The sequence below is a fragment of the Daldinia loculata genome, assembly GCF_022478755.1.
Source record: "Daldinia loculata strain CBS 113971 unplaced genomic scaffold F4817scaffold_38, whole genome shotgun sequence".
NCBI classification, from domain to species: domain Eukaryota; kingdom Fungi; phylum Ascomycota; class Sordariomycetes; order Xylariales; family Hypoxylaceae; genus Daldinia; species Daldinia loculata.
This window is the reverse complement of record NW_026054892.1, coordinates 353,846-380,898: the sequence shown is the minus strand read 5'-3', so window position 1 is coordinate 380,898 and position 27,053 is coordinate 353,846. Positions and strand designations below refer to the sequence as shown.

The window sequence follows — 27,053 nt, the reverse complement described above, 5'->3', positions numbered from 1 at the left end:
AAAGTGGGGATCTGGAAGAGCACGTGAGAATTCGAGGATGCACCCAATAAAAACGCTCGAACGCTGCGCACGGACGAACTTCCTATTTCGAAAAAAAGCCAGGCAAAAAGATCGTCTGACAATATCCCTCGTAAACTCGGGCACATTCACAGGCAGCCGGAGCTGAGCTTTTCGCAACTTCATAAATTCACAATAAATTCACACTTCCGGCATTGCGCATCGTTTTGTCGCAACATCATTAGATACCTACACATGGCACCGCTTATCGACCTAGTTAGTGCCCAATTGGCGGGATTGGCAAAGCGGGACGGAGTCTGCAGAGACAATGAGTACTATCGATACGGCAGGTGTTATAGCGCCTGGTACTGGTATGGTCGATGGATCTTCGCTGCCGTAGTCATCGCTCTCATTATCGCCGTTCTCTTTTTTATGGTGTAAGTACTTCATTTGAACGAAAAGCTAAAGCTACGGTGTCTAACAATAATCATAGATGCGTCAACTCCCGTCGTCGTAGACGTCGCGGTCTCCAGCCCATGTACGGTACAGGCTGGATGGCTGGAAATGGCGGTCCGAACAACAACGCAGCATATTACAACAATCCTCAGCCAGGCTACGCCAACCCCCCTCCCGCATACGGAGCGCCGCCCGGCCAGTCCTTCCCGATGCAAAATCAATACACTGGCACTACCTTCTCGCCTAATGACGGTTACTACGCCCAGAACGAGGGCGTCCAGGCGCCCAAGAACGTCTACAACAACGGGCACAAGGACGACTACGCTCCTCCCGAGGGTCCCCCGCCCAATAGATAAGCTAGTAGCGGAATTAGGTGCACGAGCAATGTCAATCGAAGAGCAAATGGATCAGATACGAATCGGACATACCCTTATTGAGGCTACCCTTATTGAGGCTGGTGGTTTAAGGCGTTAGAAAAGGCTCTATTGATTAATCGTTTTCAGTGTTGGTAATGAGGTGGTTGGCAAAGGGAAACGTGTATTACGTCTAGAGCACTACAGATTTTCTATTGCGAATGGAGAGGGATATGCGTCTCATTCTCTCGCATTCGCCTATATGGGTTACTTTACTCATACCTTGACTATAATGTCTGCTACTAGTCTACGGTCTCTAATGTAAGTGAGAAATATGGAAGCTATGGGAGTTACAATAAGAAAACTTGGAGAATCATGATAGATCATATGTAACTCAGCTCAGCTCAGCTCAGCCCAGCTATATAACCCTCGGTCCCACCAGAACTTTGAACCGTCAATAACTACCCCAATCGCGGTCCCGCGGTCCCGAGTTGTTTAGATAAACGGTTTCGATTTTGCAGCAATTCCCACAGTGGGGGCTGCATGTGCGAACCCCGCGACCCGTTTCTCTTGTCTCACTGGTGAATTCGAGACGACTCCACATCGAAGTGCTAGCTGAGGACTACCTATGCGTAATAGTGTAGGTTCCTAAAGTTACTAGATTTATTGGTCAGGTCGAAGCTAGCCGCGAGTACACTAATAGTATGTCAACTCTGCTATGTAATTATGTTGGTAAGCAGTATATATACCTGTATAAAAATATACCTCTAGGCAGGCTCTTTAAGTATACGAAAATACCATAGTCGGGCTGGGGCGCAGCCGCACAAGCGCCTGTATGACCTTCCTAGCCCAGGCGCAGTCGACGCCAATGTTGGAAAAGAACATAAGATGCACCAGTCGATGTCAGCAGGAGAAGTTTTGTTGTCACTTGGCTGAAACCATCAATTGGCACTTATTTGGTTATGCCATATTCAAATGTTAAATCCAGGTATATAGATAGCATACCGCTTTATCGAGTCCCCAAGAAAGGTGCCAATCACACTACCGCTAGGGGCGTATTGGGAGATCGCTTTGGGCAATCTCCCCGCTCTAGTGCTGCGCGGCCTGCAGGCACATCTTACATACAGACATAGCGGGCTTAATTGCGACTTGTCCCTGAAATTGCCGTTCTGCATTTGCGCCCCCACATTTCCAGGGACCGACCTTCGCCTCGTTTAACTTTACTGCCCTTCAGATTGCGCATTACACCGTTGAGTAAGCATTTTCCCCAATTCCATCCATCAAGCCGTCTTTCGCAATTCGCAATTCTTACACCATAGGTTGGAATTTTTTGACTTTATTTTATTTTATTCTCTCGTTTTTACCCACATGGTTGAGGCATGTTTCCCATGCCCACTTCTTTGTTTTTCCTAAGATATACCTACCTAGGTGTATCGTTCTGACGTTCCTTCGAATACCCGAATACCGATTCGCTTTGATCCTTTGTCCTTTCATTTTTCCCCGGTGGATTGGTTGACGGTCAGGCTTTGACGTGTCACATCCGCCAACATTCATTCGAAAATACGTCCAAAACGACCAAGTTGCGGAGCGAATTTTAGTTACGGGCGGATTCAAATCGAGTGATTCACGAGCCGAGGAGACGACATTTTAGTAGTTTGTGTTGTATTTGCGGCTGGGCGAGGTGCTACTCCCACGGGTTGGGGAACATACGACTCATACCACTATTCCGTACCATGGCTCTTTAGCAGCGTTTCTTCATCCGATCATTTTTACGCATAACCACAAACTTTACTCCACTCCGATATTTCTTATTCAACACCACACGGCATAGGTGGATATTGGAGGATTACGCAATGCCGCACGTCGGCATTTTAATGGAGCGTAGTCTCCAAGAACGCAGCCTCAGGGATGCGTTCGCGGATCTCTTCGCGCGAAGCGCTATCGCTGCGCTGGGCAAGCGGCAATCTCTTGAGTCGCTCATGGGCGGAAGTTCTGACCCTAGGGTTGCCTTCTCTAGTTGGGATAACTGTATGCAGGCCGATATCTGCAAGTACGACTGATCCCTACTCGAGATATCTCCGGCTTTAAGAAACTAACATCTGCTAGGTGGCCGGCAATTGCCATAATCATTATCGGTGGTCTCATTATCTTCTCTATCGTTTGGTGTATCGCGCGATGCCTCTGCTGTGGACTTTCGTGCTGTTGCGAGTGTTGCTACTGTCTAAAATGCTGCGGTGAATGTTGCGGGTGTTGTGATCCCCCTAGAGGAAAACGGAATAAGTATCTCGACGAACCATTCGTTCCGCCGCACCATGAACCAAACCAGGCCTATCACTCGCAAGCGCCCATGACACCAGGATTACCCACAGCACCTTCACCTTCCGTGCCTCAGTATGCTGTATTTGACGACGGCAACAAGAAAGATGCAGATGCATTACCTGCGATGCCAAGCTGGGAGGACGCGAAATCACAGAAGGTTTTGGTTGAGGAAGAACCCGTCGAGATGGAACCATTGAAGAAGCCAGAGAATGTCCAGAACAACAATTCTTTCCCTATGAGCAACTTGCCACCGCATACGACTACCCCAAGCCCAGTTTCTCCCGAGAATAGAAACCCCTACGGACCACCACCAGCACAAGGCGGTCCTAATGGGTATATGGCAGCAGCACGAGCTGGCCCAGATCCATATTCTACCAATGGACAAGGCTATGACAACTATAACGGTTACAATGGATATGGACAGGCTCCCCAAGAAGATATGAACCAGGGATATGGCATGGCAGCTGGAGCAATGAGGACCCAAACACCTCACCGTGACTACAATAACGGTTATGGAAGAGGTGGGGCTGAGCAAGGTTATCCCCAATCGCGAACTCCAAGACCCTACAACGACGAGTACGGCCGCAGTGCCAGTCCTGCGTCGTACGGTGCCCCGCCTAGCTACCGCACTGCGCCGAGCAATAACGGATATGCTAATCCCTCGCGAATGGCGTCGCCGGGCCCACAAGCAGGTTATAGCTACGGTAATGGCAATGGCAATGGCAATGGCAACGGAGCTCCATCTCGTATGCGCACTCCCGGTCCCCAACCAGGCTACGATTACCCTCAGAGGTCACAGACACAAACACCCAACAGCTACAACCGCCAATATCCCCCGGCACCCCAACGACAGTATTCAAACGACTCTACCCGACCGTTAGTACAACCGGCGCAAGACCAGCAGTACTTAGATGAACAGGGGCAGCGATCACCCATCCAGAACAACAGCGGCTTTGACTTCAACTCTGGCTACAGCCGCTCGGAAGCTCCTCCTGCGCAGACACAGACACAGACGCAGACCGCAAACGGAGGAACTGCGTATCCCGGCTACCGCACATATCGACCCCAAGGGCAGCCCCAGCAGGATAACTGGAACGGAATGTAAATGCGATCAGCGTAATGGAGTTAGTTTTACTCGTTAAGGTATACCAAAATAAAATCAACCATAGGAGGACCGACTAATACACGAATCGGACGGGTATACGCGGCGATCTGATGGATTTTGTATTCAGTGACAAAGAAGGCGTTTCGGGAAAAAGGGGGGCGGACGATCATCTGCATAGCATGATGGAATTCAGATATAGAGGTTTGCCGATACTTTTTGCGATTTGTGGTTGCGGTTAAACGCCAAAAATTCCCCGGCCGAGTTGTGTGCTTATAGGGACAGACCAGATGTACCAGGATACCCACCTGTAAATACGAGCCTATATAGGCTATATAGGCTGCTAGGCTGGTGGTATATAAGGGGATGGATTCGTTTTACATGTGCGTGCGGGTGTTTTAAATAATTCAAATAAGTCACGAAGTGCAAGAATACCATCGTGTTTGTTGAAGAATGCTAAAAGGGGGGGAGGAATTCTAGAACTTTCGTTTGCAAGTAAGTTGCTTGTGGATTTTGATTAGTGAACTCATACGAAGCTACCAGTCACATGCAACACAATAAAACAAGGCCATTTACCAAGCTCTTTGTCCCAATGAGAATGTCGTGCTCATATAAAGTTCCTATTATCCATTATAACAGACGGGTATCTCGTCGTAATCGTATCTGGCAAGAATCTGGGCCAGAAGGCAGTCTTCAGATCTAGCCAGGTCAGGAATCTAAGCCAACACCTACGGGGCAACCGGTACGGTCCAAATACAATACACATTCCCCTTCCTCCGCTCCCCCTTTCTCGAGGTCAAATTAAACATTACGCAACAGCAACACACCAAGGGTTTAATCCGTGAGCCCGCCCGACATAGTCCGTGATACTTTGCAGTTCTTCTCCTTGATGTCGACTTCAATCGTATTCCCGTCCTTATCGATCATCTCGTGGGTCGAGATGATATCACAGTATCCCACAGGCTCGCCAGCTTCACTTATTGCTTCAGTGCGGGACGGCACTTGCCACTGCTCCCCGAGCAGAACGAACTTGCCGTCCCTTGTAACTGTAAAGGGCTCTTCTTCTTCGTCGTCCTTTTCCACCGCATCCTTCTGTTTATCCTCTATCTCGCAAGGATAAGCAGCGCCGATATTATCCTCGTCGGGTTGTGGCGAGGGTGTGCAATTGATAGTGCTTCTGCTGGTTGCGCTACTACTTCGACGACTTCCAGCAGTCGCCCGTGTCGTCCAGCTACCAACTGTCCTAGCCGAATATATGGAATCGTCATCGGCCTGGGTGCCACTGGATCTTTCCCATGAATAGCTTCGCTCCCGTTCACGCCGTTCACGGGAGTAGTGGCGACGTACGTTTGGCGACTTTCTGCGTCCCCGAGTTTCGTCGTTAAGAGGGGATCTAGGATATTCGCTGCGGCCGGCAGACCATTGCTGCCTAGGTTCTGTGCTGCGAGGTATATCATACCCATTTTGGTAGTAACTCGTGTTGGAGGTGAAGCTGGGATACCGCGTCTGGAGAGAGTAGTATGTATGACTGACACGTGGTGGTATGCCGGGGTGTTGGTAAAGCTGGCGCTGTGACCCCCAAGTGTAAACGTCGGATCCGGTAGAAAAATAACCGTTATCTATGTACCAGGGAGTATGGGGATATGACGCAGGATTTGACGTGAGATTAGGAATTCTCGCCCGGTAAAGAGGAACTTGTCTATAGCAAGCGTGGCAGTATCCGCCGGCGTATTCAATTTGCGATGAAATTTGGTATTGGGGGCTATTTTGGTATCGTATATCCAGCGGTGCTCCACACTGACATAAATAGCCCGAATAGCCCGAATGGCCCATATAGGTCGGGTGGTTTGTATAGTAGGACGTCATTATATTGGTGTCTTATTTTCTTGCCCGTTGTCGATTGCCTTTTCTTAGTGGCAGGGGAGAGTAGAAGTGTGTTTCACCGCAACAGCTAGTCGAAGATGGTTCTAGGCTGAAGGAATGATATGTGAGGTGTCTCACGTAAATAAATGTGGTGGCCTTGAGTACGTCGGAAGGTTGTGAACAAATAGCGCGAGATAGTATTGTTGCTAGGGGAAGGTATAAGTGAGACCTTCTTGATAGGTTGTCTAGTAGATTCTAGAAAGAAGTAGGTATCATTAATGAATGAACACCTCGTCCGTTGATGGGGTGATGATGAGTTGAGTTCAGCGGGAAGCAGGACGGTGTTGATGAATGCGTTTCCAAGAGGTATGAGGTGTAGAAGTGTAAAAGTGTAGAAGTGTAAAAGTGTAGAAGTAGAGGTAAGGGCAACCTCAGGTTCCAAAGTGACAGCAACGGCAAGAGCGACCAGAGCGACCAGAGCGACCAGAGCCAGAACCAGAACCAGTGGGGACTTGGTAAGAACGATGAGTAGGGGTAACTGCCTTTTGAGTTTCTGAGTCAGATCAAAATAGAAAAGTTACAACAACATCAAATAAAATAATATTGCCAGGCATGGGACAACGTTGGGTATTTGTATGCTGAGGGAGTTGATCTAATAAGGCCGTTCGTAGGAAATAGGAAATATCCCCTTACCTCCTATCCGAGCAACCTGTAGGTTCAATTCATATGAACCTTGAACAATTCAGCCGCCCGTAAAGTATGACTCTAGCTTCAGTCCAAGAGTTACATGTAGGCAGCTCTAAAAGTAAGTAGTCTCGTATATCAACTAGTATCAACTAGTATGGGGATACCAGTGTCGAACAAACAAGTCAGCACGTACCTAATTTATATTCTCCAGAGACCACAGACGTGTGTCATGTCGCTCATGTCGCTCAGGCCGCCTCAAAGTCAAACGATTCACGGTCCGCGTCGGATTGAGCATGTTAGGGAAAACTATAGGCAGAACAAGCAGAACAAGCAAACCAAAGCTGCACCGGCTACACCGTAATGAAATATAGGTGATATAGGTGGAGGTGAACACAATACGTCCTATTCGCCCTATTCGCCCTATTCGCCGTGGTCGACTCCAGTCTCACAGTCGACAAAGAAGCGCGGCAGGCAACACGAAGGCCAACTAATAGTCATAATATGCAGCTAACATTTCTGCATATTTACTTCTGCACATTTCCGCTAAGGCTATTGGCAACCAGACGCCTAACCGATCCACCGCTATTCCAGACTTTACCGCTTCTTGTATGAACCCAACCATATATTGTCCATATTTGAGATATCCAATCACGACCGTACTAAAAAGATTATAGTTTGTATATCATAACATAGAATTTACAAACTGTATATTTGGCCAATGCTAAAGTTCAAGAAAGAAAAAAAGGGAGCCCACGTTACTCTGGAGGAACTAATTCTTTAGGTAATAGTTTTCCCCTTTCTTGACTCCTGCTGCTTCCTATTATCGTTTGCCCATCTAGGTCCGGGTCGTATTCTTCACGTCTGCCATCTGGGCCCTTTATGTCTGCCCTCTGGAAATTCCTAGAGTTGGAGAGCTTCATGCTTTCATTGCTCTCTCCGCTGATCGATTCGTCGTCACTTTCGATAAGCGCATCATCAAAGGAATCTCGTCCATCTCCGCCTTCCGATGGAAGAAGACTTTCGTGGCCAGGTTCTTTCAACTTGATAAAACTGTCGATAATGTAGTACTGTATCGCATTCATGATAAGTGGGAATAACATCATGACGAATACGATCTGTACGCGCTCGTTGCCTTCGGTCCATCTGAGCGCCCAATCTCCTACGCGTGATATCCATGGTATTATCAAGAATATGATAAGAACGCAGATCTTCATGCCAAACAGGCCGCAAAAGTAGATGACAGATTGTTTTAACCACCACCAGGCGTTAGGTGGGCTGCCGTAGTTGCCAGACTGGATTGACTCTGGCGGCTTTCCCCAGGGAGTATATGCTACGAGGCCGGTGAAGATACGGAGGAGGATGATAAGAATAGGAATACCGATAGTAGTCTGCCAGCGGATTAGATTCTCCCATTGCCATGAAACATAAATACGCGCAAAAACTTACATCAATAGCCAAATTCAATAAGTAGAATGAACAAGGGTTCGGGACATATTCGTCCTCTCTTCGTAGTAACCTCTCTGCCGTCTGCACGGTGACCGGATCCAACTTCATAGAAAACCGGCCGCTTGTAAGCATCGACATAAAAACGTTCGCGATGTGCACCAAGACCGACCCGAACACCTGCTTCGACACATCGAAGAACCAGATCTTGACGGGTCGTTGAGGCCTTTCCCGCCACCGCTTGTAAACGAGAGATAGAAGCGCCAATCCACCCAGCGCGAGTTGTACGATTAAAGCAAATGGCCCAACAAGCTGGCACTCTCCCTCCCCGCCATAATCATCTTCAGGGCCGGACATGGCCGTTGTTGCGGCAGCTGCTATCGCCGTCGCGGTGGTAGTAAGAAGCGAGGCCACGTCGTTGGTAGCAGAAGGGAGGTCAACTCCTATAACTGCATCAGGGGTAGCGGTGATTGTTGCGGATGAGGTTTCGTATGCGAGAGAGGCAATTGTGGAAGAAAGCGACATCGACTCTGTGCTCGAGACACAGGTCGGGCGATACGAGGTAAGAAAAGGGAAAGGAGCGAGGATCGACGCCTAGGATCCAGCCAGGGTTCGTTCGAATAGGAGGGGTTGCTACTAAAAAGTAAAAAAAATGGCTTCTATGCCAATAATCCGAGTTCCAACAAAGATACAAGCGTAATCCAGTGTTTATTACTGAACAAGGAGAGGGAAGAAATAAGAGAAAGCGTTTTAAAGGTTGAATGTTCGGATGAGAGAAGTGAAGAATGGAGGCGGTTGTAGGAGGTCGAGGTGGTAAAATGGGAGATGGACAAGCCACAAAGATCAGCCGCTCAGCTTCAATCCTTTACATGGCATAGGGCACCTGCAGCCTCTATGTAGGTACATGTATGATGCTTATAATTCGGGAGACGTACGGGGTATGTAGGATCTAGGCTACTGCCTATCTAAAACCACTAGCCTCCCCCACCTACCTATCCTATGTATGTATGTACGTGGTACAGAGTTCCCTTAAGCGTTAGGTACTTTAGGTACCTTCTACAGTACTAGAAGTTAGGTACCTATTCTAGGTACTTGGCGGTATATTTTAGGTAGTTACATGTAATTAAGGGGTACTTACCAGGTATTTATAGAGACTCTCCAGCACTGACAGGTACATGTAAGTATTCCGTATATCAGACACCATTTAACTTTACTAGACGAAGTTGTAGATTTCCAAACCGTCAGGTTGCCTTACATGTAGGTAAGTCATCTGCAAAGCATAGTTTCAGTTTAAACATCTTACTTTACCTACCTGAACCTAGATTCACCAAGTGCGTCTATCGGAGCATTCTAATACCACGTGTTCTACATGTACTTTCCGTTTGGCCTTATCCAGTCTTCCAATTAAAGATAGACTTCACGTCGTACGAAGGTGGAGGAATAGCCGAGTGGTGGTTAGTATTACAGGCTTAACAATAATGGTCACGAGAGCAGATTATGATCACAACTTCACGTTGAAAAGGTCTACGTACGAATGCATTAAACTAGGATTAAGACACGTTCTTGGAAAAATCAATTCCTGAGGTTTTCTGCATTCTCAAATAGGAGTGGAAAAGCCTCAAACCCCGTGAATAAATAACATATTCTTCCGCGCAATCACAACGCCAAGTAACTATGTGGCATAAGAAGTATGCCGTAAAACCACCGAATAACCATGAATCAATCTGACCAACGTCCACCGCGTTCCATAGGTGTTGCTAATGAGCGACTCGCAATTTAAAAGGGTGGCACGCCCAGCAAAAAGCTAACACTGCGCGTTCGCGAATTATTGTATGCCATGACCGAATGCCCGGACATCCGCGCAGATAATCTGATGATTTGTACGATACGTTTAAGTCATGCATAGCTTATTCGATTTCTGTGGAAGGATGCCCCGCATGAAGTTCAACGCGATCTTTCGTGCGTGTCGGGCGACGTCGTCTGGCCTACTCTTCTTGTCCTTCGCCACCGATGTCGGCTCCTTCTTGATCGACGTCGTAGTGGAGGAGGTAAAGCTCGAGCTAGATGTAGTAGAAGCTGGAGAAGACGGGACTGCAGACGGAGCACGGGCACGGGTCTGGAGCCTGTCTGCAGGCCCGTCTAATTGTCAATCGATCCCATGCTTCATCTTGAGCTGCGCTAAATTGTCCTTGCGAGCCTGCAGGTCGTCTTTTGACTTGAGGGTCTTCTCTGGTTGATGCCATAGAACTGCATAATATGTTAGAGACAATATACAACTACAAAGGGGAGTCCATATGATGATAGGGTGATAGGGTAAACGTACCGACAAGATATCGGTTCTGAAAGTTGTAGCCATTTAGCTTCTCGAGAGCGTTCTTCGCATCCATGACGTTCCAAAAGACAACATAGGCGGTTCCCTTTGCTTCGACTGAAATACCCTGTCGGATTTGGCTGCGATGATGGTTAGCAAGATGACCTTGATACCCGATCAATATGGGAACGTACCGGATGAGTCCGTCCTCACCGGGGTCAAAGAGTTTCCAAAGCGCGTCAGAGGATACTTCGTAGCTATAATTTCGTTAGAGGGAAGTCGGGAATAGAATTTGGAGGACTTGTGGTGACGTGACTAACTTTAGATTCTTCACGAACAAAATTCTAGACAAAGAGGTTAGCAGGTGTATTAACAATTGGCACGTAATACCGGAGGCGAAAGGAATTAAATGTGATGACTTACGGGAGCTGCTCGGGGGCAATCTTGCCGGCGCGACTCATATCTTGATGAGGCAACTATTTTTTGTATTCTCGAGACTCTGATGGTTGGTTGTTGGATTGTTGGTCCAAGGAGATGGTGGTATTGATGGGGTGTTTTAGGTAGTCAAGATTGGCGAAGAGGCGTGTGCAGCTTTTGGAGGAGTCGATCTGATTCTGGAGACGGGAGTTTCGCTCTGGGCTACGGAGCAAATCGGATTAGGACACGCTAAAGACCGAGCCTTGCGAAACACGTGACGCGATGATGCCTTATCAGATTTCACCGCCTAGCAGCCTAGCGACCGTTTAGCTGTAATACAGGTAATAAAGCAAGACCGCCTTGTGACCTTTGTTACACAACGGCAGTAATTAGTACTGTGTGGAAATCGTCTAAGAAATTTAGAATTAAAGAAACAGCAACGTTTAGTCTTGTGACGCTTAAATCGGGTAGCTACTATTAACTTAGGTAAGCAAGAATTTGGAGTTTAACAGTGACGAGTTCGTTATATATTAACCTTGGCCATAAAACTCAATTCTTATTACTCATAACCGATGCGTTTTAAAACGAATACGGAAGTCTCGATGATGTGGATAGATTCAGTGACGCTGTTAGCGATGCACTACATACACAGTGTATGTTGTGCATTGTTAAACAGGTGGATTTGAACGACCCTATTACGTCATTTGAAGGACAATTAGTTGCTACATACTATGTACGTCTCACTGAAGGCATTTATGAAAAGAAAGTTTGTACTAATTTTATGTAATCTTCATCGATTCAAAGACAATACTACTAGTTACTAGTTACATACTCTAGTTTCTCATTCCCCATTTTCGATACCGAAGGAATGTAGTCGGAGAGGTATTATCTTGAAATCCGTGGCACCTTAAGGATTCCTCCGAGCTGCTCTCCGAAACTGTGCTCCGAAGTTATCAGGAGTGGCTGTGAGCTCCGATTGCGCCAGGATCGAATACAATAAAGCGGAACAAGACTTAAAGCTGGTCATTAGCTGTTGACGTTGATAGTAGCACAACATGGACCTCTAAAAGATTAATTAAGTCGGACAACGCGGACCGATACGAAGTAGATTGCTTTATAATAAATATGAATTAGATAGGTAGGTAAGGTACCTGTATAAATTGCCCCGGTTAATGCAGCTAAGGGGTCGTTTTTAATTAACCCTCTTCCCTTTCCCAAGGTTCAAACAGCAATACCGTAGTAGATGATGATGAATTTACACATAATTAGGTACCTATACAACAATTTTATGGCCTACATACAATGTATTTCGTAGAACGTGGGAAGACAACGTCCCTGTGCGTAAGACGGTATGCAGACCACGGCAACGTCCCCTGCACGTTTAACGGATATATTCACCACTTTGGATTCTTCCGTTATTTGATATTTAGATCTCTATCAGTTTTGCCGGAACCACGGAAATGCCACGCATGAAACCAACCAAGGAAATATGTGGCTTCTTCTGGGGCAAGGCGCCTCGAGACGTTGGCTGCTAGTTATCGTATTTTCCGTGCTTTCAGCATTAATATATGATCACTATCTCCGATCGACAATGGCTGAAAAGAAGCCTAATTTTCTGATAATCGTCGCTGACGACTTAGGGTTCAGCGATACGTCTCCTTATGGGGGCGAGATCGACACCCCTAATCTACAACAGCTAGCTAACGAGGGAATCCGTATGACCGGTTTCCACACAGCTGCATCATGTTCTCTTCTCCTACGAGAGCTATGCTTCTGTCTGGCACAGACTCGAATATCGCCGGGTTGGGTGTAATGGCGGAGAAAATAGTAAGTTCTAATTCTAGTAAGAGTTGTTACACCATCTGTCTAATATCTTTCGTTTAGAAAAAGGCTCTGGGCATCTTTAAAGACAAGCCTGGTTATGAAGGATATTTGAACTATCGTGTAGCTGCTTTAGGGGAGATCCTTCAAGATGCGGGATACTTTACACTCATGAGTGGGAAGTGGCATCTAGGCCTGAAGAGGGAACTTGGTCCGCACGCGAGAGCATTTACCAAAGTACTTTCTACCCTTCCTGGGGCTGGAAACCACTTCAACCACGAGCCACAGCTATATGACCTTAAGGAAAAGCCGTCGGCTATCTTCAAGGGTGATGGTATATGGATGAAACATTCAGAGTTCATCAACGGGAGCACAGATCTACCTAAGGACTTTTACTCTTCTAACACATTTACGGACTACTTCTTAGACTTCTTAAAGGAACGGACAACGGAAGAGAGATCTCAGCCCTTCTTTGGCTATCTCCCGTTTACAGCCCCTCACTGACCACTACAGGCACCGCAAGAAATCATCAAAAAGTACCATGGCAAATACGATGATGGACCTATCGCGTTACGGGATCGCAGACTCCGCAGCTTAATCGAAAAGGCGCTCGTGCCCCCTGATGTTGAGCCAGCTCCCATGCATATGTTAAATACCAAGCCTTGAGAGGAGCTATCAGACGCAGAGAAGAGAGAATCATCCCGAACCATGGAGGTTTATGCGGCAATGGTTGATCTTATCGATATGAACATCGGCCGCGTGCGTACTTATCTAGAAGAGACAGGTGAGCTTGATAACACATTTGTTGTCTTCATGTCCGACAACGGGGCCGAAGGACAACTGTTGGAAGCCTTGCCTATCTTAGCTGGCTATTCAGATATACAATGACACGGACATTGTTGGCTGGGAGCAGCTTGGAATAGCGGCAGTTAGAGTGGGAGAATGGAAAGCACTATTCCTCCCTCCTCCTAAAGGTCCTGGCAAATGGGAGCTCTACGACTTATCTAAGGACCTTGACGAAGTCCATGACCTAGCAGAAAGCCACCCGGAGAAGCTGGAAGAGATGCTTCATCGTTACGAGACGTACTTCCAAGAGACTGTAATGTTCGATTCGTACACTATGTATCAGGAGGCGTTGAAGCAAAGGAAAGCGGAGAAAATGAGAGTGGAAGTGGACACTGATCAGTATGTACACATACCTAGAGAGTATTGGAGCTCAAGCCAACTGACTCATTAATCAAGCAGTACTCCATATGTGTCAACCATACGCCAGAGTCTGGCTTTCATACAGGAAAAGTTTCACAGCCTTCTAAAAGGATACTGGGGCAAGGAGTAGATGGATCTCTCACGAGTATAGGTCGGTCTCGGATAAAAACGAGAGAATGGGCTTATTGCCATTTGGGAAATTTCCTTTCCGCCATTGTGTTCGCTTACTCGATGTTTTTGGTAGTTGGTGTTATAGTGTGTTCAAGGGTGGTATGATGTATTACCTACGATATCAATAGGTCTCTTGTACATGTCTGAGAATGTAAATATCACCAAGATTTCAGCACATTGGACTGGCCCCTTACTCTTAGTTGGACCTCTCCTACTTGGTTGAGATGTGACGAGTTAGGCCAAAATATACTTATACTTATTATCCACGGCCTACGCAGGCCTCACTTGATTAAGAATCCTTTTTAGTCACTTCAAGTTAAGGAATAACTTACTGGGGATTAGGCTGCTCGGGTTGTTCCATAGCACCTGTATTTATGTGAGGTCTATATCTTATATTCCCCGTAACAAGTAGCTATAGGTTATTTGTCGAGCTCTTCAAATATATTTATATCATCTGTAAGTTTGCCAACAGGGAGCTCTTATCTAAGAGGGGTAATCCGATTCATTCCGTCAAACACATTGTGCATATCATTGATAACCATTGCAAGTATTATCCGGTATCGAATTTTATGCTACCACGTTAGTCATATTTACATATATAAAAGCTTAAGAAGCGCGGGAGACGCTTAAAGATAACTTTAGACCAGACATGATCATGCTCTATATCCTAATACCGTGGGACTTTGGTTAAGAGGGGACTTTTACGTGGCTTGTAAGGTTGTATCAGCCAATGTTGCGATGACGTCCCTTGCATTGCGGGGATTGGGAAGGGGAGAAAGAGCCTGTAGTAATTGGTACGTCCGATTAACTAAATAAATGTATTCCCATCTTAAGATTCATAACTGGTATCTTTGGCAAGGAACGAGTTGTCTTGGGTTTACTTGTATTTACACGTGTTCCACCGGAGAGAGGTTGCCCTGATGTTGCCTTGGTAAAGACAAATAAAGACAAACGTCCTCGGCCAAAGTTACCTGAATAGGTAAGTCTGTTAAATGTACGGTGTACGTACTGTATAGGTTGGAGATGACAGGTACGTACATGTATTGTTTAATGATTAACTAACTACCCAATGAGGTAAGCTTAATGGACGTTTGTCTTTACCTTTTCGTCCAATCCAATGTTACCTCATCGAAGCACCGAGCTAAACCCGCTAATGGGAATTGAAATTCAGGCATACCGTATTCAGGGCAGCCCTAGAGGACCCCTGAAAGTTGGTTGATCCGAGCGGATAATCCGCCATAATCCGCCATAATCCGTATCACCCTCACATCCATCACCCTAATAAACAACTTGTCTAAGCCAACATGCAATACCTCCTCTCTTCCATCTCGTCTCAGCTCCCACCCACCCAAATCTCTTTATCTTCGTCTATATTCGCCTCTGGACTCTCCATTCTTCCCCCCCGGCCCAAGCGAAACCCGTCGACGTAGAAAACCTGCATCTCCTCCCCCAGGGTCTTGTGTGCTCCACACAGCCTGCAGATGCCATCCGTAACGCCCTTCGAATTACCCATGCTCTCCCCGAGTAAGAAGAGGAGGCATGATGACGACCCCAACCAGGTACAGGTGCAATTGTACGACGACCCGCAAATCTCTCTCGTCAAGTCCTTGTCCGCTAACTGCGAGTCCCGTACCAGAACATCCCAACACGAGTCGACGAATCTTCTATCCGCCATCAACAATAATGAACGCTTCATATTCCCCACATCGGCCCGAGGTGCTGCTTCCCTGCTGAATATGCCTCGGAAGATGATACCTCTACCTGTGAACAAGAGATTCCGGCTTGTTAACGACAACGATGGGCATCTACATTCGCATAACTCCTACTGCCATGCGCACCCCGAGTCCCCGGCGCCTACACCATCGCCACAGCACACCAAACTAGGCACAAGTCTCAGAACAGGGCCATCAAACTCGCAATCCCTCTTAAGCCCCTGCCACATCTGCCACCGGAAACCCACCAAGAAATCCGACCTGGACTCCTTCGCCGACTGCTTCGGCTGCGGACAGCGGTCCTGCTTCGTGTGCCTACGCGCGTGCCGGGGCTGGCTCGCATCCTCAGAAGAAGAAGATGACGACAGCTTATCTGCGTCGTTCACCATGCAGGATGTAGACGACATCACCCCCGAGTCCTCCCCCGAGGCGAACCAGAAGCAAAGAAAGGGAGGCGGTACCGGGCCTGACTCGAGCTGGATCGGCCGCGGCCATCGGGAGCTGATCTGTAGCCGGTGCTGCGTGGAGCGCGGACCCGAGGGCGACGTTGTGTGTTTGGGGTGCTTGGCCGGCATGGAGGGGGCGTAGGGTGCCTCGACGGACGAGCAAGACCAAGACCAAGACCAAGACCAAGACCAAGACCAAGACCAGGACCAGGAGCAACATTAATTAATTACTCACTATTCAGACGAAACCACCGCCCCAACGCCGGACACCAGGTACGATATCCGTGCGAGCTTGGAAGGAGGGAAATAATATAGTTCGGTACCGGGCGGGACGGCACTGGGGAGAGCCCTATCGGGAGGGCTCGCGGAAACTTGAAGCATGGTCACGGCGCTACGGGAACATCGCATCGCATCGTATTTTAGCATATGACTTCGCAAGATACCATTCATATCCCGCAAGCCGCGGGTGCGTCTATTAACTTGTCTTGGAAGAGAAAGAGAAGAGCGTACATAGCATGCTTGGGGTTTGGTACCTTAGCTACCTACCTACTGTAACTTATAATAACTTAGTGCCTAGCCTAGGAAGCTGGTCAAGTAGCACGGCCAACTAGGCGGGACGAAACGGAATGGGACGGGACGGGACGGGGTAAGGCTGTTTGTATCGGCGCCCGCACATCATGTAACTAGTAGACACGCACGAAACAAGACGACTTTGATGACGACAACACGATTTATGTATAAGTAACATAACGCATAACGCATAACGCATAGCACATAACATGGGCGAAGCTGGCTGTATTACCTATGCTGGGAGTTACCGCTGAGTCTACATGGAATTCCGGCCTAACTGGCTGGCTAGTTGGCCGTAGTTCATTATCTAACTACTATTCATACAAACAACACATCTCGCTTCCTTCCTCCCGTTTTCCTCCCGTTTTCCTCCCTAGGGGTACGTCTAGTTGTATTGCATGTAGGTGGCGGTCGAGTTGAACTTGAGGTTGCCCTTGATGACCTTATCGACGGCGCTCAGGAAGTCCTTCTCGGACGCAACCTTTCTCCTCGCGCGGATAGCGAACATGCCCGCCTCGGTGCACACGCTGCGGAGCTCGGCACCCGTGGCGTTAGGGCACAGACGGGAGATTAGTTCCCATCGGATATCCCGCTCGACGGACATGCTCTTGGCGTGGATACGCAGAATGTTGGCGCGGCCCTCGAGGTCCGGCAGCGAGAACTCGATCTTTCGATCGATTCGGCCGGGCCGCATGAGCGCGGGATCTAGAGTCGAGGGTCTGTTGGTGGCAAACATGACCTTGATGTTGCCGCGAGCGTCGAAGCCGTCTAGTTGTGTGATAAGCTCCAGCATAGTTCGCTGTACCTCGTTGTCTCCACCGGCTCCGTCGTCGAATCGAGCACCGCCCACAGCGTCGATTTCGTCGAAGAAGATGATGCAAGCTTTCTTCGTCCGGGCCATCTCGAATAGCTCTCGCACCATCCTGGCTCCCTCACCAACGTACTTCTGCACTAACTCACTACCGATGACTCGGATGAACGTGGCGTCTGTTCTGTTTGCGACGGCTCGGGCGCATAGAGTCTTTCCGGTACCGGGGGGGCCGTATAGCAGAGCACCTTTGGGGGGATCGATACCTAAGTTAACGAATCGTTCGGGCGACAGCAGCGGCATCTCAACGACCTCCCGCAGTTTCTCGACCTGCTCTTTGCAGCCACCGACATCGCCGTAGGTAACATCGGGTTTCTCCTCAACCGTCATCATAGTAACGCTGGCATCGATCTTAGGGGGAAGTGGTAACAGGATCTGGTATTTATTTCTGTCGACGCCGACGCGCATGCCTTCCTCGATATCGGTGGGGGATACACGCTCACCGAGCTGGACGACGAACTTGGCGATTTGTTTTACGTTGATCACGTACTTGCTCTTGGTCTCGTCCTTCTCGTCGGCAATGATCTTGGTACACCGCGCTACCTGAAGCGGTTGTTCTTCTGACATACGCTGACGGTCGGCGGCGACATCCCACAGGTGTGGCGGCGCGAGGCCTGTATCGGACTCCTTGACTCCGATCTTCTCGTCCACGGCTTGTTGTTTCTCCTTAATCTGCTTCTCGAGGTTTTTGAGGGCCGTGGCATAGGGCGCTGCTCCGTATGTCTTGAGGACTTGGATATCTCTAGATGCGAGGTTAGATTCGGCGTAAGGTGAAAAGAAAGGGAAATTGGGCTGGAACGTACTCGTCTGATAAGGGCGTGATCTTCTTCTCTTCTATCTCATCGTCGGCGAAGTTCTTCCTGTACTTCTCCCAACTTGATCCGGTGGCAGAAGGCTAAAGTACCGTTAGCTAGAGGCCTGTGATTATAAACGTAGAAATCGCCGTACCATTTTGTTAGAGAGCTTCTAAAATCAAGAAGCTCGCTGATGTTATTATTATTAGAGAAAAGAGAGGATTGGTGGGAGGAGGTGAGGACGGTGGTTATTTGAGAATTGTGTATTGTGTATTGTGTATTGTGTATTGTTCGTTGGGTGGGCGGATAAATAAATGGTTGATGGAAATGAATATTATGAAAGTAAGGCAAACTGGAAGTTCGCGAGGTCCCGTCACTGACTGATGATGGACAAATGTGGTTGCATAAGCTCCTTCATTGCCTAACGTTAGAGACTTGCAGCTTCTAGATAATAGAGGTACGTACCAAAATTTATGCCATATCTGGTTAGTGGGTTAGTGGGTAAGTAGCCTCGCAGCTACCCCGGGAGCATTTTATTTGTATTAAGCACATGTACGAAGTACGAAGTAATCCGTACCAAAAAAATATCACAGCCTAGGCGGGGAGCTTTTATCACGTCTCTCATAAACCCACCTCTTTCGTAAATCGTAGCCTAATATTTCGGTGTACCCTACGACAAAGTTCTGGCATCCTATCTCTATCGAAGTTCAAGGTTTTTAATAGTTACTAGGAAAACCTCTGTTTATTAAATACTGAACAACTGGATCGCCATGGCTACCGCAACGCAATCCGCCATTGGCGCACATTCCAACGCTACTTTCAGGGTATGATCTCTATTTCTTCAACCCAACTTACGGTCTTAGGACCAGAGGTTCTTATATAACTAAAATGTAATAGGATAAGGAAAAGCCCATCGCCGTGCGGTCTGCAAACATCGTTGCTGCCAGAGGTATGCATATCTCTATAAATCCTCCCGGTATACTTACTATACTTACTAAAGCCCAACAGCCGTTGCCGATGCCATCAGAACCTCCTTAGGGCCTCGAGGAATGGACAAGATGATCAGGAGTGGGAAGGGCGAAACCATAATCACAAACGATGGAAACACTATGCTGAAGAGCATGTCTGTCATGCATCCCACAGCTAAGATGCTTGTCAACCTCTCAGCAGCACAAGATGTCGAGGCAGGAGACGGTACGACATCGGTGGTAGTTATATGTGGTGCCCTACTCGGTGCGGCAGATAGATTATTATCCAAGGGCATCCATCCTTCAGTTATTTCCGAGTCTTTCCAAAGAGCGGCGGTAGCGGCGGTTCAGATCCTCCACGACATGTCACAACCTGTCTCCCTAGCCGACAACGCCACCCTTCTGCAAGCAGCGAACACATCTCTCTCTTCTAAGATTGTCTCCCAATACTCAGGCTTGCTCGGCCCTATGGCGGTCAACGCGGTCACAAAAACCATCGATATCAAGTCAGCGGACAATGTAGACCTGAAGAACATCCGAATCATCAAGAAGGTGGGAGGCACGATAGAAGACAGCGAGCTGGTGGATGGAGTGGTCCTAAATCAGCCGGTCATCAAAGCAGCAGGCGGCCCGGTGAGGATGGAGAAAGCCAAGATCGGCTTGATCCAGTTCCAACTAAGCCCTCCCAAGCCAGATGTAAGTCAAAATGGATAAAAGTCTCCCGTCTACAATTTTCTAATTACGTGTATAGATGGAAAACACCATCCAGGTAAATGATTACCGCCAAATGGACAAGATCGTCAAGGAGGAGCGTCTTTACCTCCTTAACCTTGTCAAGAAGATCAAGAAGGCCAAGTGCAATGTGCTTTTAATTCAAAAGTCTATCCTGCGTGATGCTGTCAACGACCTTTCTCTGCACTTCCTTGCCAAGCTTAACATTCTGGCGGTCAAGGATATCGAGAGAGATGAGGTTGAGTTTATCTGCAAGTCTACCGGCTGCAAGCCCATTGCAGATATCGATTCCTTCACCGAGGACAAGCTTGGAACAGCCGACCTTGTCGAAGAGGCTCAGTCTAACGGTGCACGGATGGTCAAAATCACAGGCACGAAATCGGCGGGAAAGACGGTGTCTATAGTCTGCCGTGGCGCTAACAACTTAATTCTGGACGAAGCCGAGCGTTCGCTCCATGACGCGCTTTGCGTTATCCGCTGCCTGGTTAAGAAGAAGGCTCTTATTGCTGGTGGTGGTGCGCCTGAAATTGAAATCGCAGCTCAGCTCTCCAAGCAAGCACGCTCCCTTACCGGCACGGAGGCTATCTGCTGGAAAGCCTTTGCGGATGCTTTGGAAGTGATACCCACAACGCTGGCAGAAAATGCCGGCTTAAACAGCATTAAGGTGGTTACGGATCTACGACATAGACACGAGATGGGAGAGAAGAATGCAGGTGTGAGCATCAAGAGCGGCGGTGTCAACGCGAACATTGCCAAGGAGAACGTACTGCAACCGCTGTTGGTGAGCACGAGTGCTATCGAGTTGGCGGCCGAGACGGTGAAGATGATTCTTAGAATCGACGACATCGCATTGACGAGGTAGTGTGGTCTAGGACAGCTAAAATGAAATGTACATGATAGCAATGAAATGAGACGTGATGAGATGACATAATCAGGGGTATAAATTCCCCTTAACCTTCTAAGACCGTAGGTAAATAGGCGGACTAGGGAATTATAGTAATATCAAAGTGATGCAAGCAAAGTGATGCAAGCTTGCTACGATGTCGTCACATTGCGATTTATATAATCTACCTATAGAAGTATAGGCAGTTGGAGCTAAGGGGGATCCGATTAGTCAGTCGGCCTCGGATTTATAGTCGCTTTCTCACCTTTCCCGATTAACAGATCGGTGGGATGAACGGGGTCGGGGCTTGGGGCTTGGGGCTTTAGTTATCACGGGTTTAAAGCCCGGGAAAGAGCAACTGCGGGGCAGGAGGGGGTTCGGCTTCAATGGCGTCATTTCCGCGATAGTTAGCTAAGTCGAATTTGTGCACCGGAATAGCATTAGGTTGGATGTAACATCGTTTCAGCCGTTAGTTCTATGTACCTTAGGAAGTCTTTGGAGTACAAGGCTAAAGGCTAATAATTAATACATTAGGTAGGTATCATTAGTAATTCATGTCGGGGCAGGAGCCTTGGAGCCAGAGCTCTTTCGTAACGTTTACTAAGGCTGTCCCTGGTCAATCCAATGATTCCAATCCCGTGTAAGTTCCTTTTTTTTCCTTTTCTATCTAACCCTGTTTCCCGTTTGCAAAGATAGGTACCTACCCTATAGGTACATATATATACCTATATATATATATATCGTCACTCGGCCGAGTCCCGGAGCCGGAGAAGGACCACCCTTCGACGAAAAGAGTCCCCTGTGAATGTCTATAAGAACCGCGTCCGCCCGCTTACTGGCTTGTAGCTCTGGCAGGAGAGCTGTAGCACCGCAAGCAGCAATCATTCCTTCGCGTTTACAGAGTATTCGGAATAATCCCTTGATCATACATATCCGCAACATGGCGTCTATCCCTACCACCCAGAAGGCTGTCATTATCGACAAGACGGGAGGCCCTGAGGTCCTTCAGTATAAGACTGATATCCCCGTCCCTGCTGTCGTCGACGGCCAGATCTTGGTTAAGAACGACTACTTGGGTGTCAACTTCATCGACACGTAAGCATTATCTTCTTCTCGTTCCTCTCATTGACAGTCTATATCTATATATATATCTATATATATATATATACTCCGATACTAACCAATGACGCAGGTACTTCCGCTCAGGCCTATACCCAGCACCGCGGTTCCCGTACATCCTCGGCCGCGAGGCAGAAGGCACCGTCGTTAAGACGGGCGGCGGGGACCTGTACGGGTTGAAGGAGGGCGACAGAGTTGTCTGGTACGTTCGATCTTCCATGTCCATGTCCTGATCCAGACCCCGCATTGCGACATGTGATAACCCCGCCCCCTGAGCCCCTATTCATACCACCACCACCACCACCACCACCACACATACACTATGTAGTTAGTCATATCCTCTCCTGTTGGATATTAACTAACACCCGTCCGCACCCCCCCCAGGCTCGGCGAAAGCGCCTACGCAGAGTACACCGCAGTCGACGCCTCCAAAGCCATCAAAATCCCCGCCGGCGTAGCGCCCAAGATCGCCGCCGCCGCCCTGCTCCAGGGCCTAACAGCCTTGACCCTGGTACGCGAAGCCCACCGCGTCGAAAAAGGGGACTGGGTCCTCGTCCATGCCGCCGCCGGCGGCACCGGCCTCTGGCTAGTGCAACTGCTCAAAGCCATCGGCGCCAACACCATCGGCACGGCCTCCACGCCCGAAAAGGTCGACCTGGCGCTCAAAGCCGGCGCTACACACGTGATTAACTACAGCCACGAGGACGTGAAGCAAAAGGTATCCGAGCTCACCGGCGGCAAGGGCGTCATCGCCGTGTTCGACGGCGTGGGAAAGTCGACGTTCGATCTAAGCTTGGAAGTTGTCGCGCGCAAGGGCACGCTGGTTTCCTTCGGCAATGCGTCGGGCCCCGTGCCGCCGTTGACGATTGCCCGGCTGAGCGCCAAGAACGCGCGCTTGTTAAGGCCGACGCTGTTTAACTATGTGGCTACGAGGGAGGAGCTCGAGTACTACACCAATGAGCTATTCGGCTTTATTACTGGGGGGAAGATTAACGTGCATATCCATGAGGTGTACCCCCTGAGCGAGGTTGCGCGTGCTCATGGTGATCTCGAGGGCCGGAAGAGTACGGGGAAGTTGTTGTTGGATCCTTCGAAATAAAGAGGAGGGGACGGATGGATATGATGGGTTGAAGGAGATACCTAGTCTTTCGCATGTAGCTTTATAGTAAGCCAATTTACTCTCGTGAAAACTATGAGTAGGTACCTGTGAATAAGTCTGCCTTGACTAGATCTTGTGTGTTTTATTCGCAACTATGGTATAGTCATTAGTTAGACGTCTTCTCCCGCAACTATCGCCCGAGCTAGCTATTTACAACAGTACGACGTAACTAACTACAATATTCACCAAGCTAGCAAAAAACCAAACCGCAAAATGCCAAGGAAACCAACCGCCGAAGCAAGCCAGCTCCGGCTTGCAGCCTGCTTCCGGGTATCCCTCTCCAAAACCGTGACAGCAAGGACGATAAAGCCTCTGCATCGGAATCCGGACTCGCCAAAAAAAAAAAAAAAAAAAAAAAAAAAAGGAGAAAAGGTGATAATACATATATCAACCATCACGCTGGGTGCATAGGTAAACAACCGCCTCAGGCGCCTTAAGCCCTAAACTACATAAAAGTGCAACCGCCCCCCCGCCCGTAGGAAACTTTTTGTCTTTCGTGACCCTGAAACTCCGCAAAGGAAACCCGCGATATGACCAAAGAGGACAAGCAGAAGAGAAGAACGGTAGTTAATATTATTGTCAATTAGGTAGCAACGCTCCGCCCTTTATTCATGAAGTATCGTTACCGAGCATCGAGTGTACATGGATGAGCTTAGGGCCGTGCTCGCTGTTACACCGTTAGTTTTGATGTCCTACTGGTCTAGTGTCTATCTAGGTAGCAAAGGAAGAAAAGGGAAGAACTTACTTGTAATCAACACGATTAAGACTCATCGTGCGCTGCGCCTCCAGTGTCTGGGCGTCCAAGTTATGGATGCAATACGCCAGACGGGCGGCGATGAGGGAGCCGAGGAACATGGCCTCCTCGAAGCCGTTCTTGGTCCACTCGGCCAGGTAGGAGGGCAGCGGGGCCATCTTGATGCTCGTGGGCGTCTGGGCGTGAGAGTGGTGACCGTAGCTAACGTCGCCGGAAGTCGAGCCGGGAGCCTGTACCGTGCCGGGCACACCCAATGAAGCCGTAGTAGCGGCTTGCAGGAGAGGGTTTACCGAGCTGGTCGTGGGAAGTTGGCCTGTGAAAGAGCCGGTGGGTGTCTGAGAGCCGGTTCCACTTGGTGTTGCCATGTTGGAGGGCAACTCCGAGGTGAAGATGGTCGCAGTGCTGGGTGAGATTAGATGACGGGCAGTAAGCGTCTGAAGGATATTCTCCTTGAGACCTCGTAGGCGGCTGCCATTGCCGACGAACACAATATTGTCCCAGCAGCCTGGTCGCTTGTAGGGCTCGTCAATGCTCTGAATCGCGCGATAGATAGTATCGGTGATTCGGTTGATCTCGTGACGGTCTGCGAAAAGGAATCGCTCCAGACCAACCTCAATATCTCGTCGCACTCGCTTTGTTCTTCGCTCCGTGTTAGTAGCGTTAGCCGCAGACTCTACCACCTCGACATTAGTATCGCTAGTACCCTCAGGCTTAGCCTCGGGTTTCGTCTCTGGATTGCTAGGCGTAGCATCAGCCATGGGCACATCGGCCGCGGGCGCGGGCGCGGGCACGGGCGCATCACCATTTGCGGCAGCGGTAGCTTCTGCTTTAGGGGCCCCGGTCGAGACATGGACCTTTACATCCTCGTGCACTAACTCCTCATAATGGAACACGTTGGTCTTTCGCTTAGAGTTGGATAAGCGAACTGGCTTCGCCGCGGCAAGCTCAGCTTCTTGGGCTTTAGCAAGCTTCTTCGACTTCGCCTTTTCAGCCTTCTCCTTCTCCTTTTTAGCAAGGAATTCTCGCGTGTTACCGCTAGTAACGATATTCGCCACGTCTAGAACTCCTTCGTCGATCTCCTTACCCTCAGCAATTCCGTTCTCAGTCTCACCCCCAAATGCAGTTATAGGTTTCGGTGGTTCTACAGGCTTCGGGACTTCTGCGCTAAACGAGGCACCGCCGGGAATCTGGCCTGTGGTCGGAGAGATATCGTCCGTAGGAAGCTCCATGAGTTCATCCAAGTCGGTGGCGTAGGGAAGGACTTCGCAAAGAGGGCTCTTCTTGAGTTGCTCGGCCATTTCGTAGTTAAACCCTTTATCCTTCAGAAGCGACAACAACTTCTGTGTGAAGACCTCTCCACCTGATATCTCTCGTACCGGGTTAGGGTAGCCCAAACCCTTCTCGCTGACGATGAGATACTCGTGGATGCAGGTAACATCGACCTTCTCGTAGCCAATGTCGACAACAGTCATAGTCGGCCACTTTAGGCCATATTGCGCCGCAACCGCGCTGTGCAGCAGGCATAGAGCAGGAGTCTTAGTCTTCTCAAATACGTAGCGCGCGATAGCTTCAAGATCAGGTCGGGTCCATTGTGGTGATGCCATCATCATGATCGGGGTGTTGTGGTATGTGGTAGTGAGAAGACCATGTACGTGGTCGAGAAATGCTAGGAAGGCCGGCATGTTAACAATGCGACCACCTTCCAAAGGGTAGATTGCATCCTCAGTGCTGTCGCGATCCTCGACATATTCCCATTGATCCTCAGCTTTCTCGCCGTCTACGCTTCCCGATGCGCCAGCCTTCTTGCGCTTGTAAATGCGGTAGGGAGTATATTCGTTAGACTCGGGATCCTTGAACATTCGTGTGGGAATGCGATGAGCAGGCGGAGTAAGCTCATTGCAACCGAGCTGGGCCATGGTAGTCTGACTACCGGGACAGACGACGAGGACTTGGTCCTCGCGCCACTTACCCTGCTGGCTCGCCATATTGAGGAGCTTGCGGGAAGCCTTGTTGGTGGGAGGGTTTTGTTGGCGCACGAAGGTTCGGTGCGATGCTCTAGTGTTTCTGTTTCGGGATGTTGCTGAATGTAAGTCTTGGACGGAAGTGGAAGTGGAGAGACGGTTGTTAGATTGACCGTTGTTGAGGCTAGAACCCTCGTCGACTACCGGAGTAGGATGATCTAAGAATGGTTCAAGAATTGCTCCAAGCTCGCGCGTACCAACGCGTCGAGTTCGGCTTCCATTCTGAGGCTGAGGAAGTCCGGCCTGTGGCTGGGGCTGGGACCTGGAAGAAACATTAATCCATGCTATCCATGCTACATGTATGGATCCGTAACCCCGGAAGTGGAACTCACTGCAATCGGTTGGCGTCGGCAGGACCCGAGGCTGTGGCTAGTGCGCCTTGGCCCAGGGATCGGTTTCGACCTCGGCCTCGGCCTCTGCCTTTGCCCTTGCGCGCACGTCTTCTTCGCTGCATTGGAATTCAATTCAACGATGACTTACTTTCATATCAAAAGCCCAAGTCCAATCCTAATGGAATTTAGTTTCAAGTTTGAAGAAAATATGAACTCATCGAATTGTTGTTGCTGGGCAGTAGAAAAAGGTACGAATTACAAATGGCGATAGGTTGCGGGCACATCTACACATTCACTACAGCAGGCAAGTCACCGTCGCCGTCGATAGGGCTATCATAGGGAGGCATTGTGTAGGCAACTTTCAAGAGCTTAGGTCCTATCGCTGCTAGCTTCTAAAATGGCTGCCTGTCAAGTTACTCCCTTACATATATGATATGCCTAGATAATTCGCTATTCCTGTCCATAGTAATCCCCATAGCACCTGTTCCTTTGACTCTTACACGTACCCGTGCCATTCCTCTTCCCAGTTTGCTTGATGATTGCAGATTG

The 27,053-nt window shown here is 48.8% G+C and overlaps 13 protein-coding genes across 13 annotated transcripts; 7 read left to right on the top strand and 6 right to left on the bottom strand.

Annotated features, from left to right (window-relative positions):
* On the top strand, nt 1–1,223 carry F4817DRAFT_172636 (chitin synthesis regulation, resistance to congo red-domain-containing protein). Its single transcript, XM_049298225.1, has 3 exons — nt 1–434; nt 491–851; nt 916–1,223. The coding sequence occupies exons 1-2, from the start codon at nt 253–255 to the stop codon at nt 807–809; spliced, it is 501 nt and encodes a 166-aa protein (XP_049157384.1). The 5' UTR covers nt 1–252; the 3' UTR covers nt 810–851; nt 916–1,223.
* Nucleotides 1,224–2,050: 827 nt separating this feature from the next.
* F4817DRAFT_343302 (uncharacterized protein) lies at nt 2,051–4,812 on the top strand. The gene is made up of 2 exons (XM_049304010.1): nt 2,051–2,856; nt 2,913–4,812. The coding sequence occupies exons 1-2, from the start codon at nt 2,660–2,662 to the stop codon at nt 4,228–4,230; spliced, it is 1,515 nt and encodes a 504-aa protein (XP_049157383.1). The 5' UTR covers nt 2,051–2,659; the 3' UTR covers nt 4,231–4,812.
* A 51-nt stretch (nt 4,813–4,863) lies between these two features.
* Nucleotides 4,864–6,436, bottom strand: F4817DRAFT_172597 (uncharacterized protein). Its single transcript, XM_049298224.1, has one exon. The coding sequence runs from the start codon at nt 6,091–6,093 to the stop codon at nt 5,062–5,064; it is 1,032 nt and encodes a 343-aa protein (XP_049157382.1). The 5' UTR covers nt 6,094–6,436; the 3' UTR covers nt 4,864–5,061.
* An 817-nt stretch (nt 6,437–7,253) lies between these two features.
* On the bottom strand, nt 7,254–9,300 carry F4817DRAFT_172565 (vacuolar membrane protein-domain-containing protein). Its single transcript, XM_049298223.1, has 2 exons — nt 8,224–9,300; nt 7,254–8,165 (listed from the first exon to the last, which is right to left on the bottom strand). The coding sequence occupies exons 1-2, from the start codon at nt 8,743–8,745 to the stop codon at nt 7,533–7,535; spliced, it is 1,155 nt and encodes a 384-aa protein (XP_049157381.1). The 5' UTR covers nt 8,746–9,300; the 3' UTR covers nt 7,254–7,532.
* Nucleotides 9,301–10,084: 784 nt separating this feature from the next.
* On the bottom strand, nt 10,085–11,111 carry F4817DRAFT_172538 (pre-mRNA branch site protein p14). Its single transcript, XM_049298222.1, has 4 exons — nt 10,955–11,111; nt 10,852–10,875; nt 10,544–10,788; nt 10,085–10,467 (listed from the first exon to the last, which is right to left on the bottom strand). The coding sequence occupies exons 1-4, from the start codon at nt 10,990–10,992 to the stop codon at nt 10,367–10,369; spliced, it is 408 nt and encodes a 135-aa protein (XP_049157380.1). The 5' UTR covers nt 10,993–11,111; the 3' UTR covers nt 10,085–10,366.
* A 1,445-nt stretch (nt 11,112–12,556) lies between these two features.
* Nucleotides 12,557–13,375, top strand: F4817DRAFT_172519 (alkaline-phosphatase-like protein). The gene is made up of 2 exons (XM_049298221.1): nt 12,557–12,775; nt 12,833–13,375. The coding sequence occupies exons 1-2, from the start codon at nt 12,692–12,694 to the stop codon at nt 13,271–13,273; spliced, it is 525 nt and encodes a 174-aa protein (XP_049157379.1). The 5' UTR covers nt 12,557–12,691; the 3' UTR covers nt 13,274–13,375.
* A 102-nt stretch (nt 13,376–13,477) lies between these two features.
* On the top strand, nt 13,478–14,105 carry F4817DRAFT_317694 (uncharacterized protein; the record flags this gene model as incomplete). Its single annotated transcript, XM_049300834.1, has 3 exons — nt 13,478–13,528; nt 13,635–13,954; nt 14,015–14,105. 3 exons carry the CDS (start codon nt 13,478–13,480, stop codon nt 14,103–14,105), a joined length of 462 nt encoding a protein of 153 aa, XP_049157378.1.
* A 1,268-nt stretch (nt 14,106–15,373) lies between these two features.
* On the top strand, nt 15,374–17,080 carry F4817DRAFT_343294 (uncharacterized protein). Its single transcript, XM_049304009.1, has 2 exons — nt 15,374–15,719; nt 15,783–17,080. Exons 1-2 carry the CDS (start codon nt 15,628–15,630, stop codon nt 16,444–16,446), a joined length of 756 nt encoding a protein of 251 aa, XP_049157377.1. The 5' UTR covers nt 15,374–15,627; the 3' UTR covers nt 16,447–17,080.
* Nucleotides 17,081–18,825, bottom strand: F4817DRAFT_343292 (P-loop containing nucleoside triphosphate hydrolase protein). Its single transcript, XM_049304008.1, has 3 exons — nt 18,691–18,825; nt 18,546–18,637; nt 17,081–18,484 (listed from the first exon to the last, which is right to left on the bottom strand). Exons 1-3 carry the CDS (start codon nt 18,691–18,693, stop codon nt 17,260–17,262), a joined length of 1,320 nt encoding a protein of 439 aa, XP_049157376.1. The 5' UTR covers nt 18,694–18,825; the 3' UTR covers nt 17,081–17,259.
* Nucleotides 18,826–19,122: 297 nt separating this feature from the next.
* On the top strand, nt 19,123–21,416 carry F4817DRAFT_343291 (T-complex protein 1). Its single transcript, XM_049304007.1, has 5 exons — nt 19,123–19,360; nt 19,434–19,485; nt 19,545–20,200; nt 20,256–21,331; nt 21,385–21,416. Exons 1-4 carry the CDS (start codon nt 19,307–19,309, stop codon nt 21,096–21,098), a joined length of 1,605 nt encoding a protein of 534 aa, XP_049157375.1. The 5' UTR covers nt 19,123–19,306; the 3' UTR covers nt 21,099–21,331; nt 21,385–21,416.
* Nucleotides 21,417–21,519: 103 nt separating this feature from the next.
* Nucleotides 21,520–23,431, top strand: F4817DRAFT_343287 (NAD(P)-binding protein). The gene is made up of 4 exons (XM_049304006.1): nt 21,520–21,587; nt 21,654–22,214; nt 22,312–22,440; nt 22,623–23,431. The coding sequence occupies exons 2-4, from the start codon at nt 21,925–21,927 to the stop codon at nt 23,335–23,337; spliced, it is 1,134 nt and encodes a 377-aa protein (XP_049157374.1). The 5' UTR covers nt 21,520–21,587; nt 21,654–21,924; the 3' UTR covers nt 23,338–23,431.
* Nucleotides 23,432–23,438: 7 nt separating this feature from the next.
* Nucleotides 23,439–26,626, bottom strand: F4817DRAFT_366578 (actin-like ATPase domain-containing protein; the record flags this gene model as incomplete). Its single annotated transcript, XM_049306999.1, has 3 exons — nt 23,439–24,064; nt 24,143–26,434; nt 26,505–26,626. The coding sequence occupies 3 exons, from the start codon at nt 26,624–26,626 to the stop codon at nt 24,007–24,009; spliced, it is 2,472 nt and encodes an 823-aa protein (XP_049157372.1). The 3' UTR covers nt 23,439–24,006.
* Nucleotides 23,444–23,873, bottom strand: F4817DRAFT_343281 (uncharacterized protein). Its single transcript, XM_049304005.1, has one exon. The coding sequence runs from the start codon at nt 23,779–23,781 to the stop codon at nt 23,548–23,550; it is 234 nt and encodes a 77-aa protein (XP_049157373.1). The 5' UTR covers nt 23,782–23,873; the 3' UTR covers nt 23,444–23,547.
* Nucleotides 26,627–27,053: the final 427 nt, after the last annotated feature.

What these genes read in the sequence shown, in the direction of transcription:
- F4817DRAFT_172519 (XM_049298221.1), top strand. Translation starts at nt 12,692, where the DNA reads ATGTTCTCTTCTCCTACGAGAGCTATGCTTCTGTCTGGCACAGACTCG. An exon ending in GTGTAATGGCGGAGAAAATA is followed by an intron (nt 12,776 to 12,832) that starts GTAAGTTCTAAT and finishes TCTTTCGTTTAG; the next exon opens with AAAAAGGCTCTGGGCATCTT.
- F4817DRAFT_172636 (XM_049298225.1), top strand. Translation starts at nt 253, where the DNA reads ATGGCACCGCTTATCGACCTAGTTAGTGCCCAATTGGCGGGATTGGCA. An exon ending in GCCGTTCTCTTTTTTATGGT is followed by an intron (nt 435 to 490) that starts GTAAGTACTTCA and finishes CAATAATCATAG; the next exon opens with ATGCGTCAACTCCCGTCGTC.
- F4817DRAFT_172597 (XM_049298224.1), bottom strand. Translation starts at nt 6,093, where the DNA reads ATGACGTCCTACTATACAAACCACCCGACCTATATGGGCCATTCGGGC.
- F4817DRAFT_343294 (XM_049304009.1), top strand. Translation starts at nt 15,628, where the DNA reads ATGCCATCCGTAACGCCCTTCGAATTACCCATGCTCTCCCCGAGTAAG. An exon ending in AACCAGGTACAGGTGCAATT is followed by an intron (nt 15,720 to 15,782) that starts GTACGACGACCC and finishes GTCCCGTACCAG; the next exon opens with AACATCCCAACACGAGTCGA.
- F4817DRAFT_172538 (XM_049298222.1), bottom strand. Translation starts at nt 10,992, where the DNA reads ATGAGTCGCGCCGGCAAGATTGCCCCCGAGCAGCTCCC. An exon ending in TTGTTCGTGAAGAATCTAAA is followed by an intron (nt 10,789 to 10,851) that starts GTTAGTCACGTC and finishes ACGAAATTATAG; the next exon opens with CTACGAAGTATCCTCTGACG. An exon ending in TCAGAACCGATATCTTGTCG is followed by an intron (nt 10,468 to 10,543) that starts GTACGTTTACCC and finishes CATATTATGCAG; the next exon opens with TTCTATGGCATCAACCAGAG.
- F4817DRAFT_172565 (XM_049298223.1), bottom strand. Translation starts at nt 8,745, where the DNA reads ATGTCGCTTTCTTCCACAATTGCCTCTCTCGCATACGAAACCTCATCC. An exon ending in TATTGAATTTGGCTATTGAT is followed by an intron (nt 8,166 to 8,223) that starts GTAAGTTTTTGC and finishes ATCCGCTGGCAG; the next exon opens with ACTACTATCGGTATTCCTAT.
- F4817DRAFT_343291 (XM_049304007.1), top strand. Translation starts at nt 19,307, where the DNA reads ATGGCTACCGCAACGCAATCCGCCATTGGCGCACATTCCAACGCTACT. An exon ending in AAACATCGTTGCTGCCAGAG is followed by an intron (nt 19,486 to 19,544) that starts GTATGCATATCT and finishes AAAGCCCAACAG; the next exon opens with CCGTTGCCGATGCCATCAGA. An exon ending in TAAGCCCTCCCAAGCCAGAT is followed by an intron (nt 20,201 to 20,255) that starts GTAAGTCAAAAT and finishes TTACGTGTATAG; the next exon opens with ATGGAAAACACCATCCAGGT.
- F4817DRAFT_343302 (XM_049304010.1), top strand. Translation starts at nt 2,660, where the DNA reads ATGCCGCACGTCGGCATTTTAATGGAGCGTAGTCTCCAAGAACGCAGC. An exon ending in ATGCAGGCCGATATCTGCAA is followed by an intron (nt 2,857 to 2,912) that starts GTACGACTGATC and finishes AACATCTGCTAG; the next exon opens with GTGGCCGGCAATTGCCATAA.
- F4817DRAFT_343287 (XM_049304006.1), top strand. Translation starts at nt 21,925, where the DNA reads ATGTCTATAAGAACCGCGTCCGCCCGCTTACTGGCTTGTAGCTCTGGC. An exon ending in GGTGTCAACTTCATCGACAC is followed by an intron (nt 22,215 to 22,311) that starts GTAAGCATTATC and finishes CCAATGACGCAG; the next exon opens with GTACTTCCGCTCAGGCCTAT. An exon ending in GAGGGCGACAGAGTTGTCTG is followed by an intron (nt 22,441 to 22,622) that starts GTACGTTCGATC and finishes CACCCCCCCCAG; the next exon opens with GCTCGGCGAAAGCGCCTACG.
- F4817DRAFT_343292 (XM_049304008.1), bottom strand. An exon ending in ATCACGCCCTTATCAGACGA is followed by an intron (nt 18,485 to 18,545) that starts GTACGTTCCAGC and finishes CCTCGCATCTAG; the next exon opens with AGATATCCAAGTCCTCAAGA.
- F4817DRAFT_343281 (XM_049304005.1), bottom strand. Translation starts at nt 23,781, where the DNA reads ATGTATTATCACCTTTTCTCCTTTTTTTTTTTTTTTTTTTTTTTTTTT.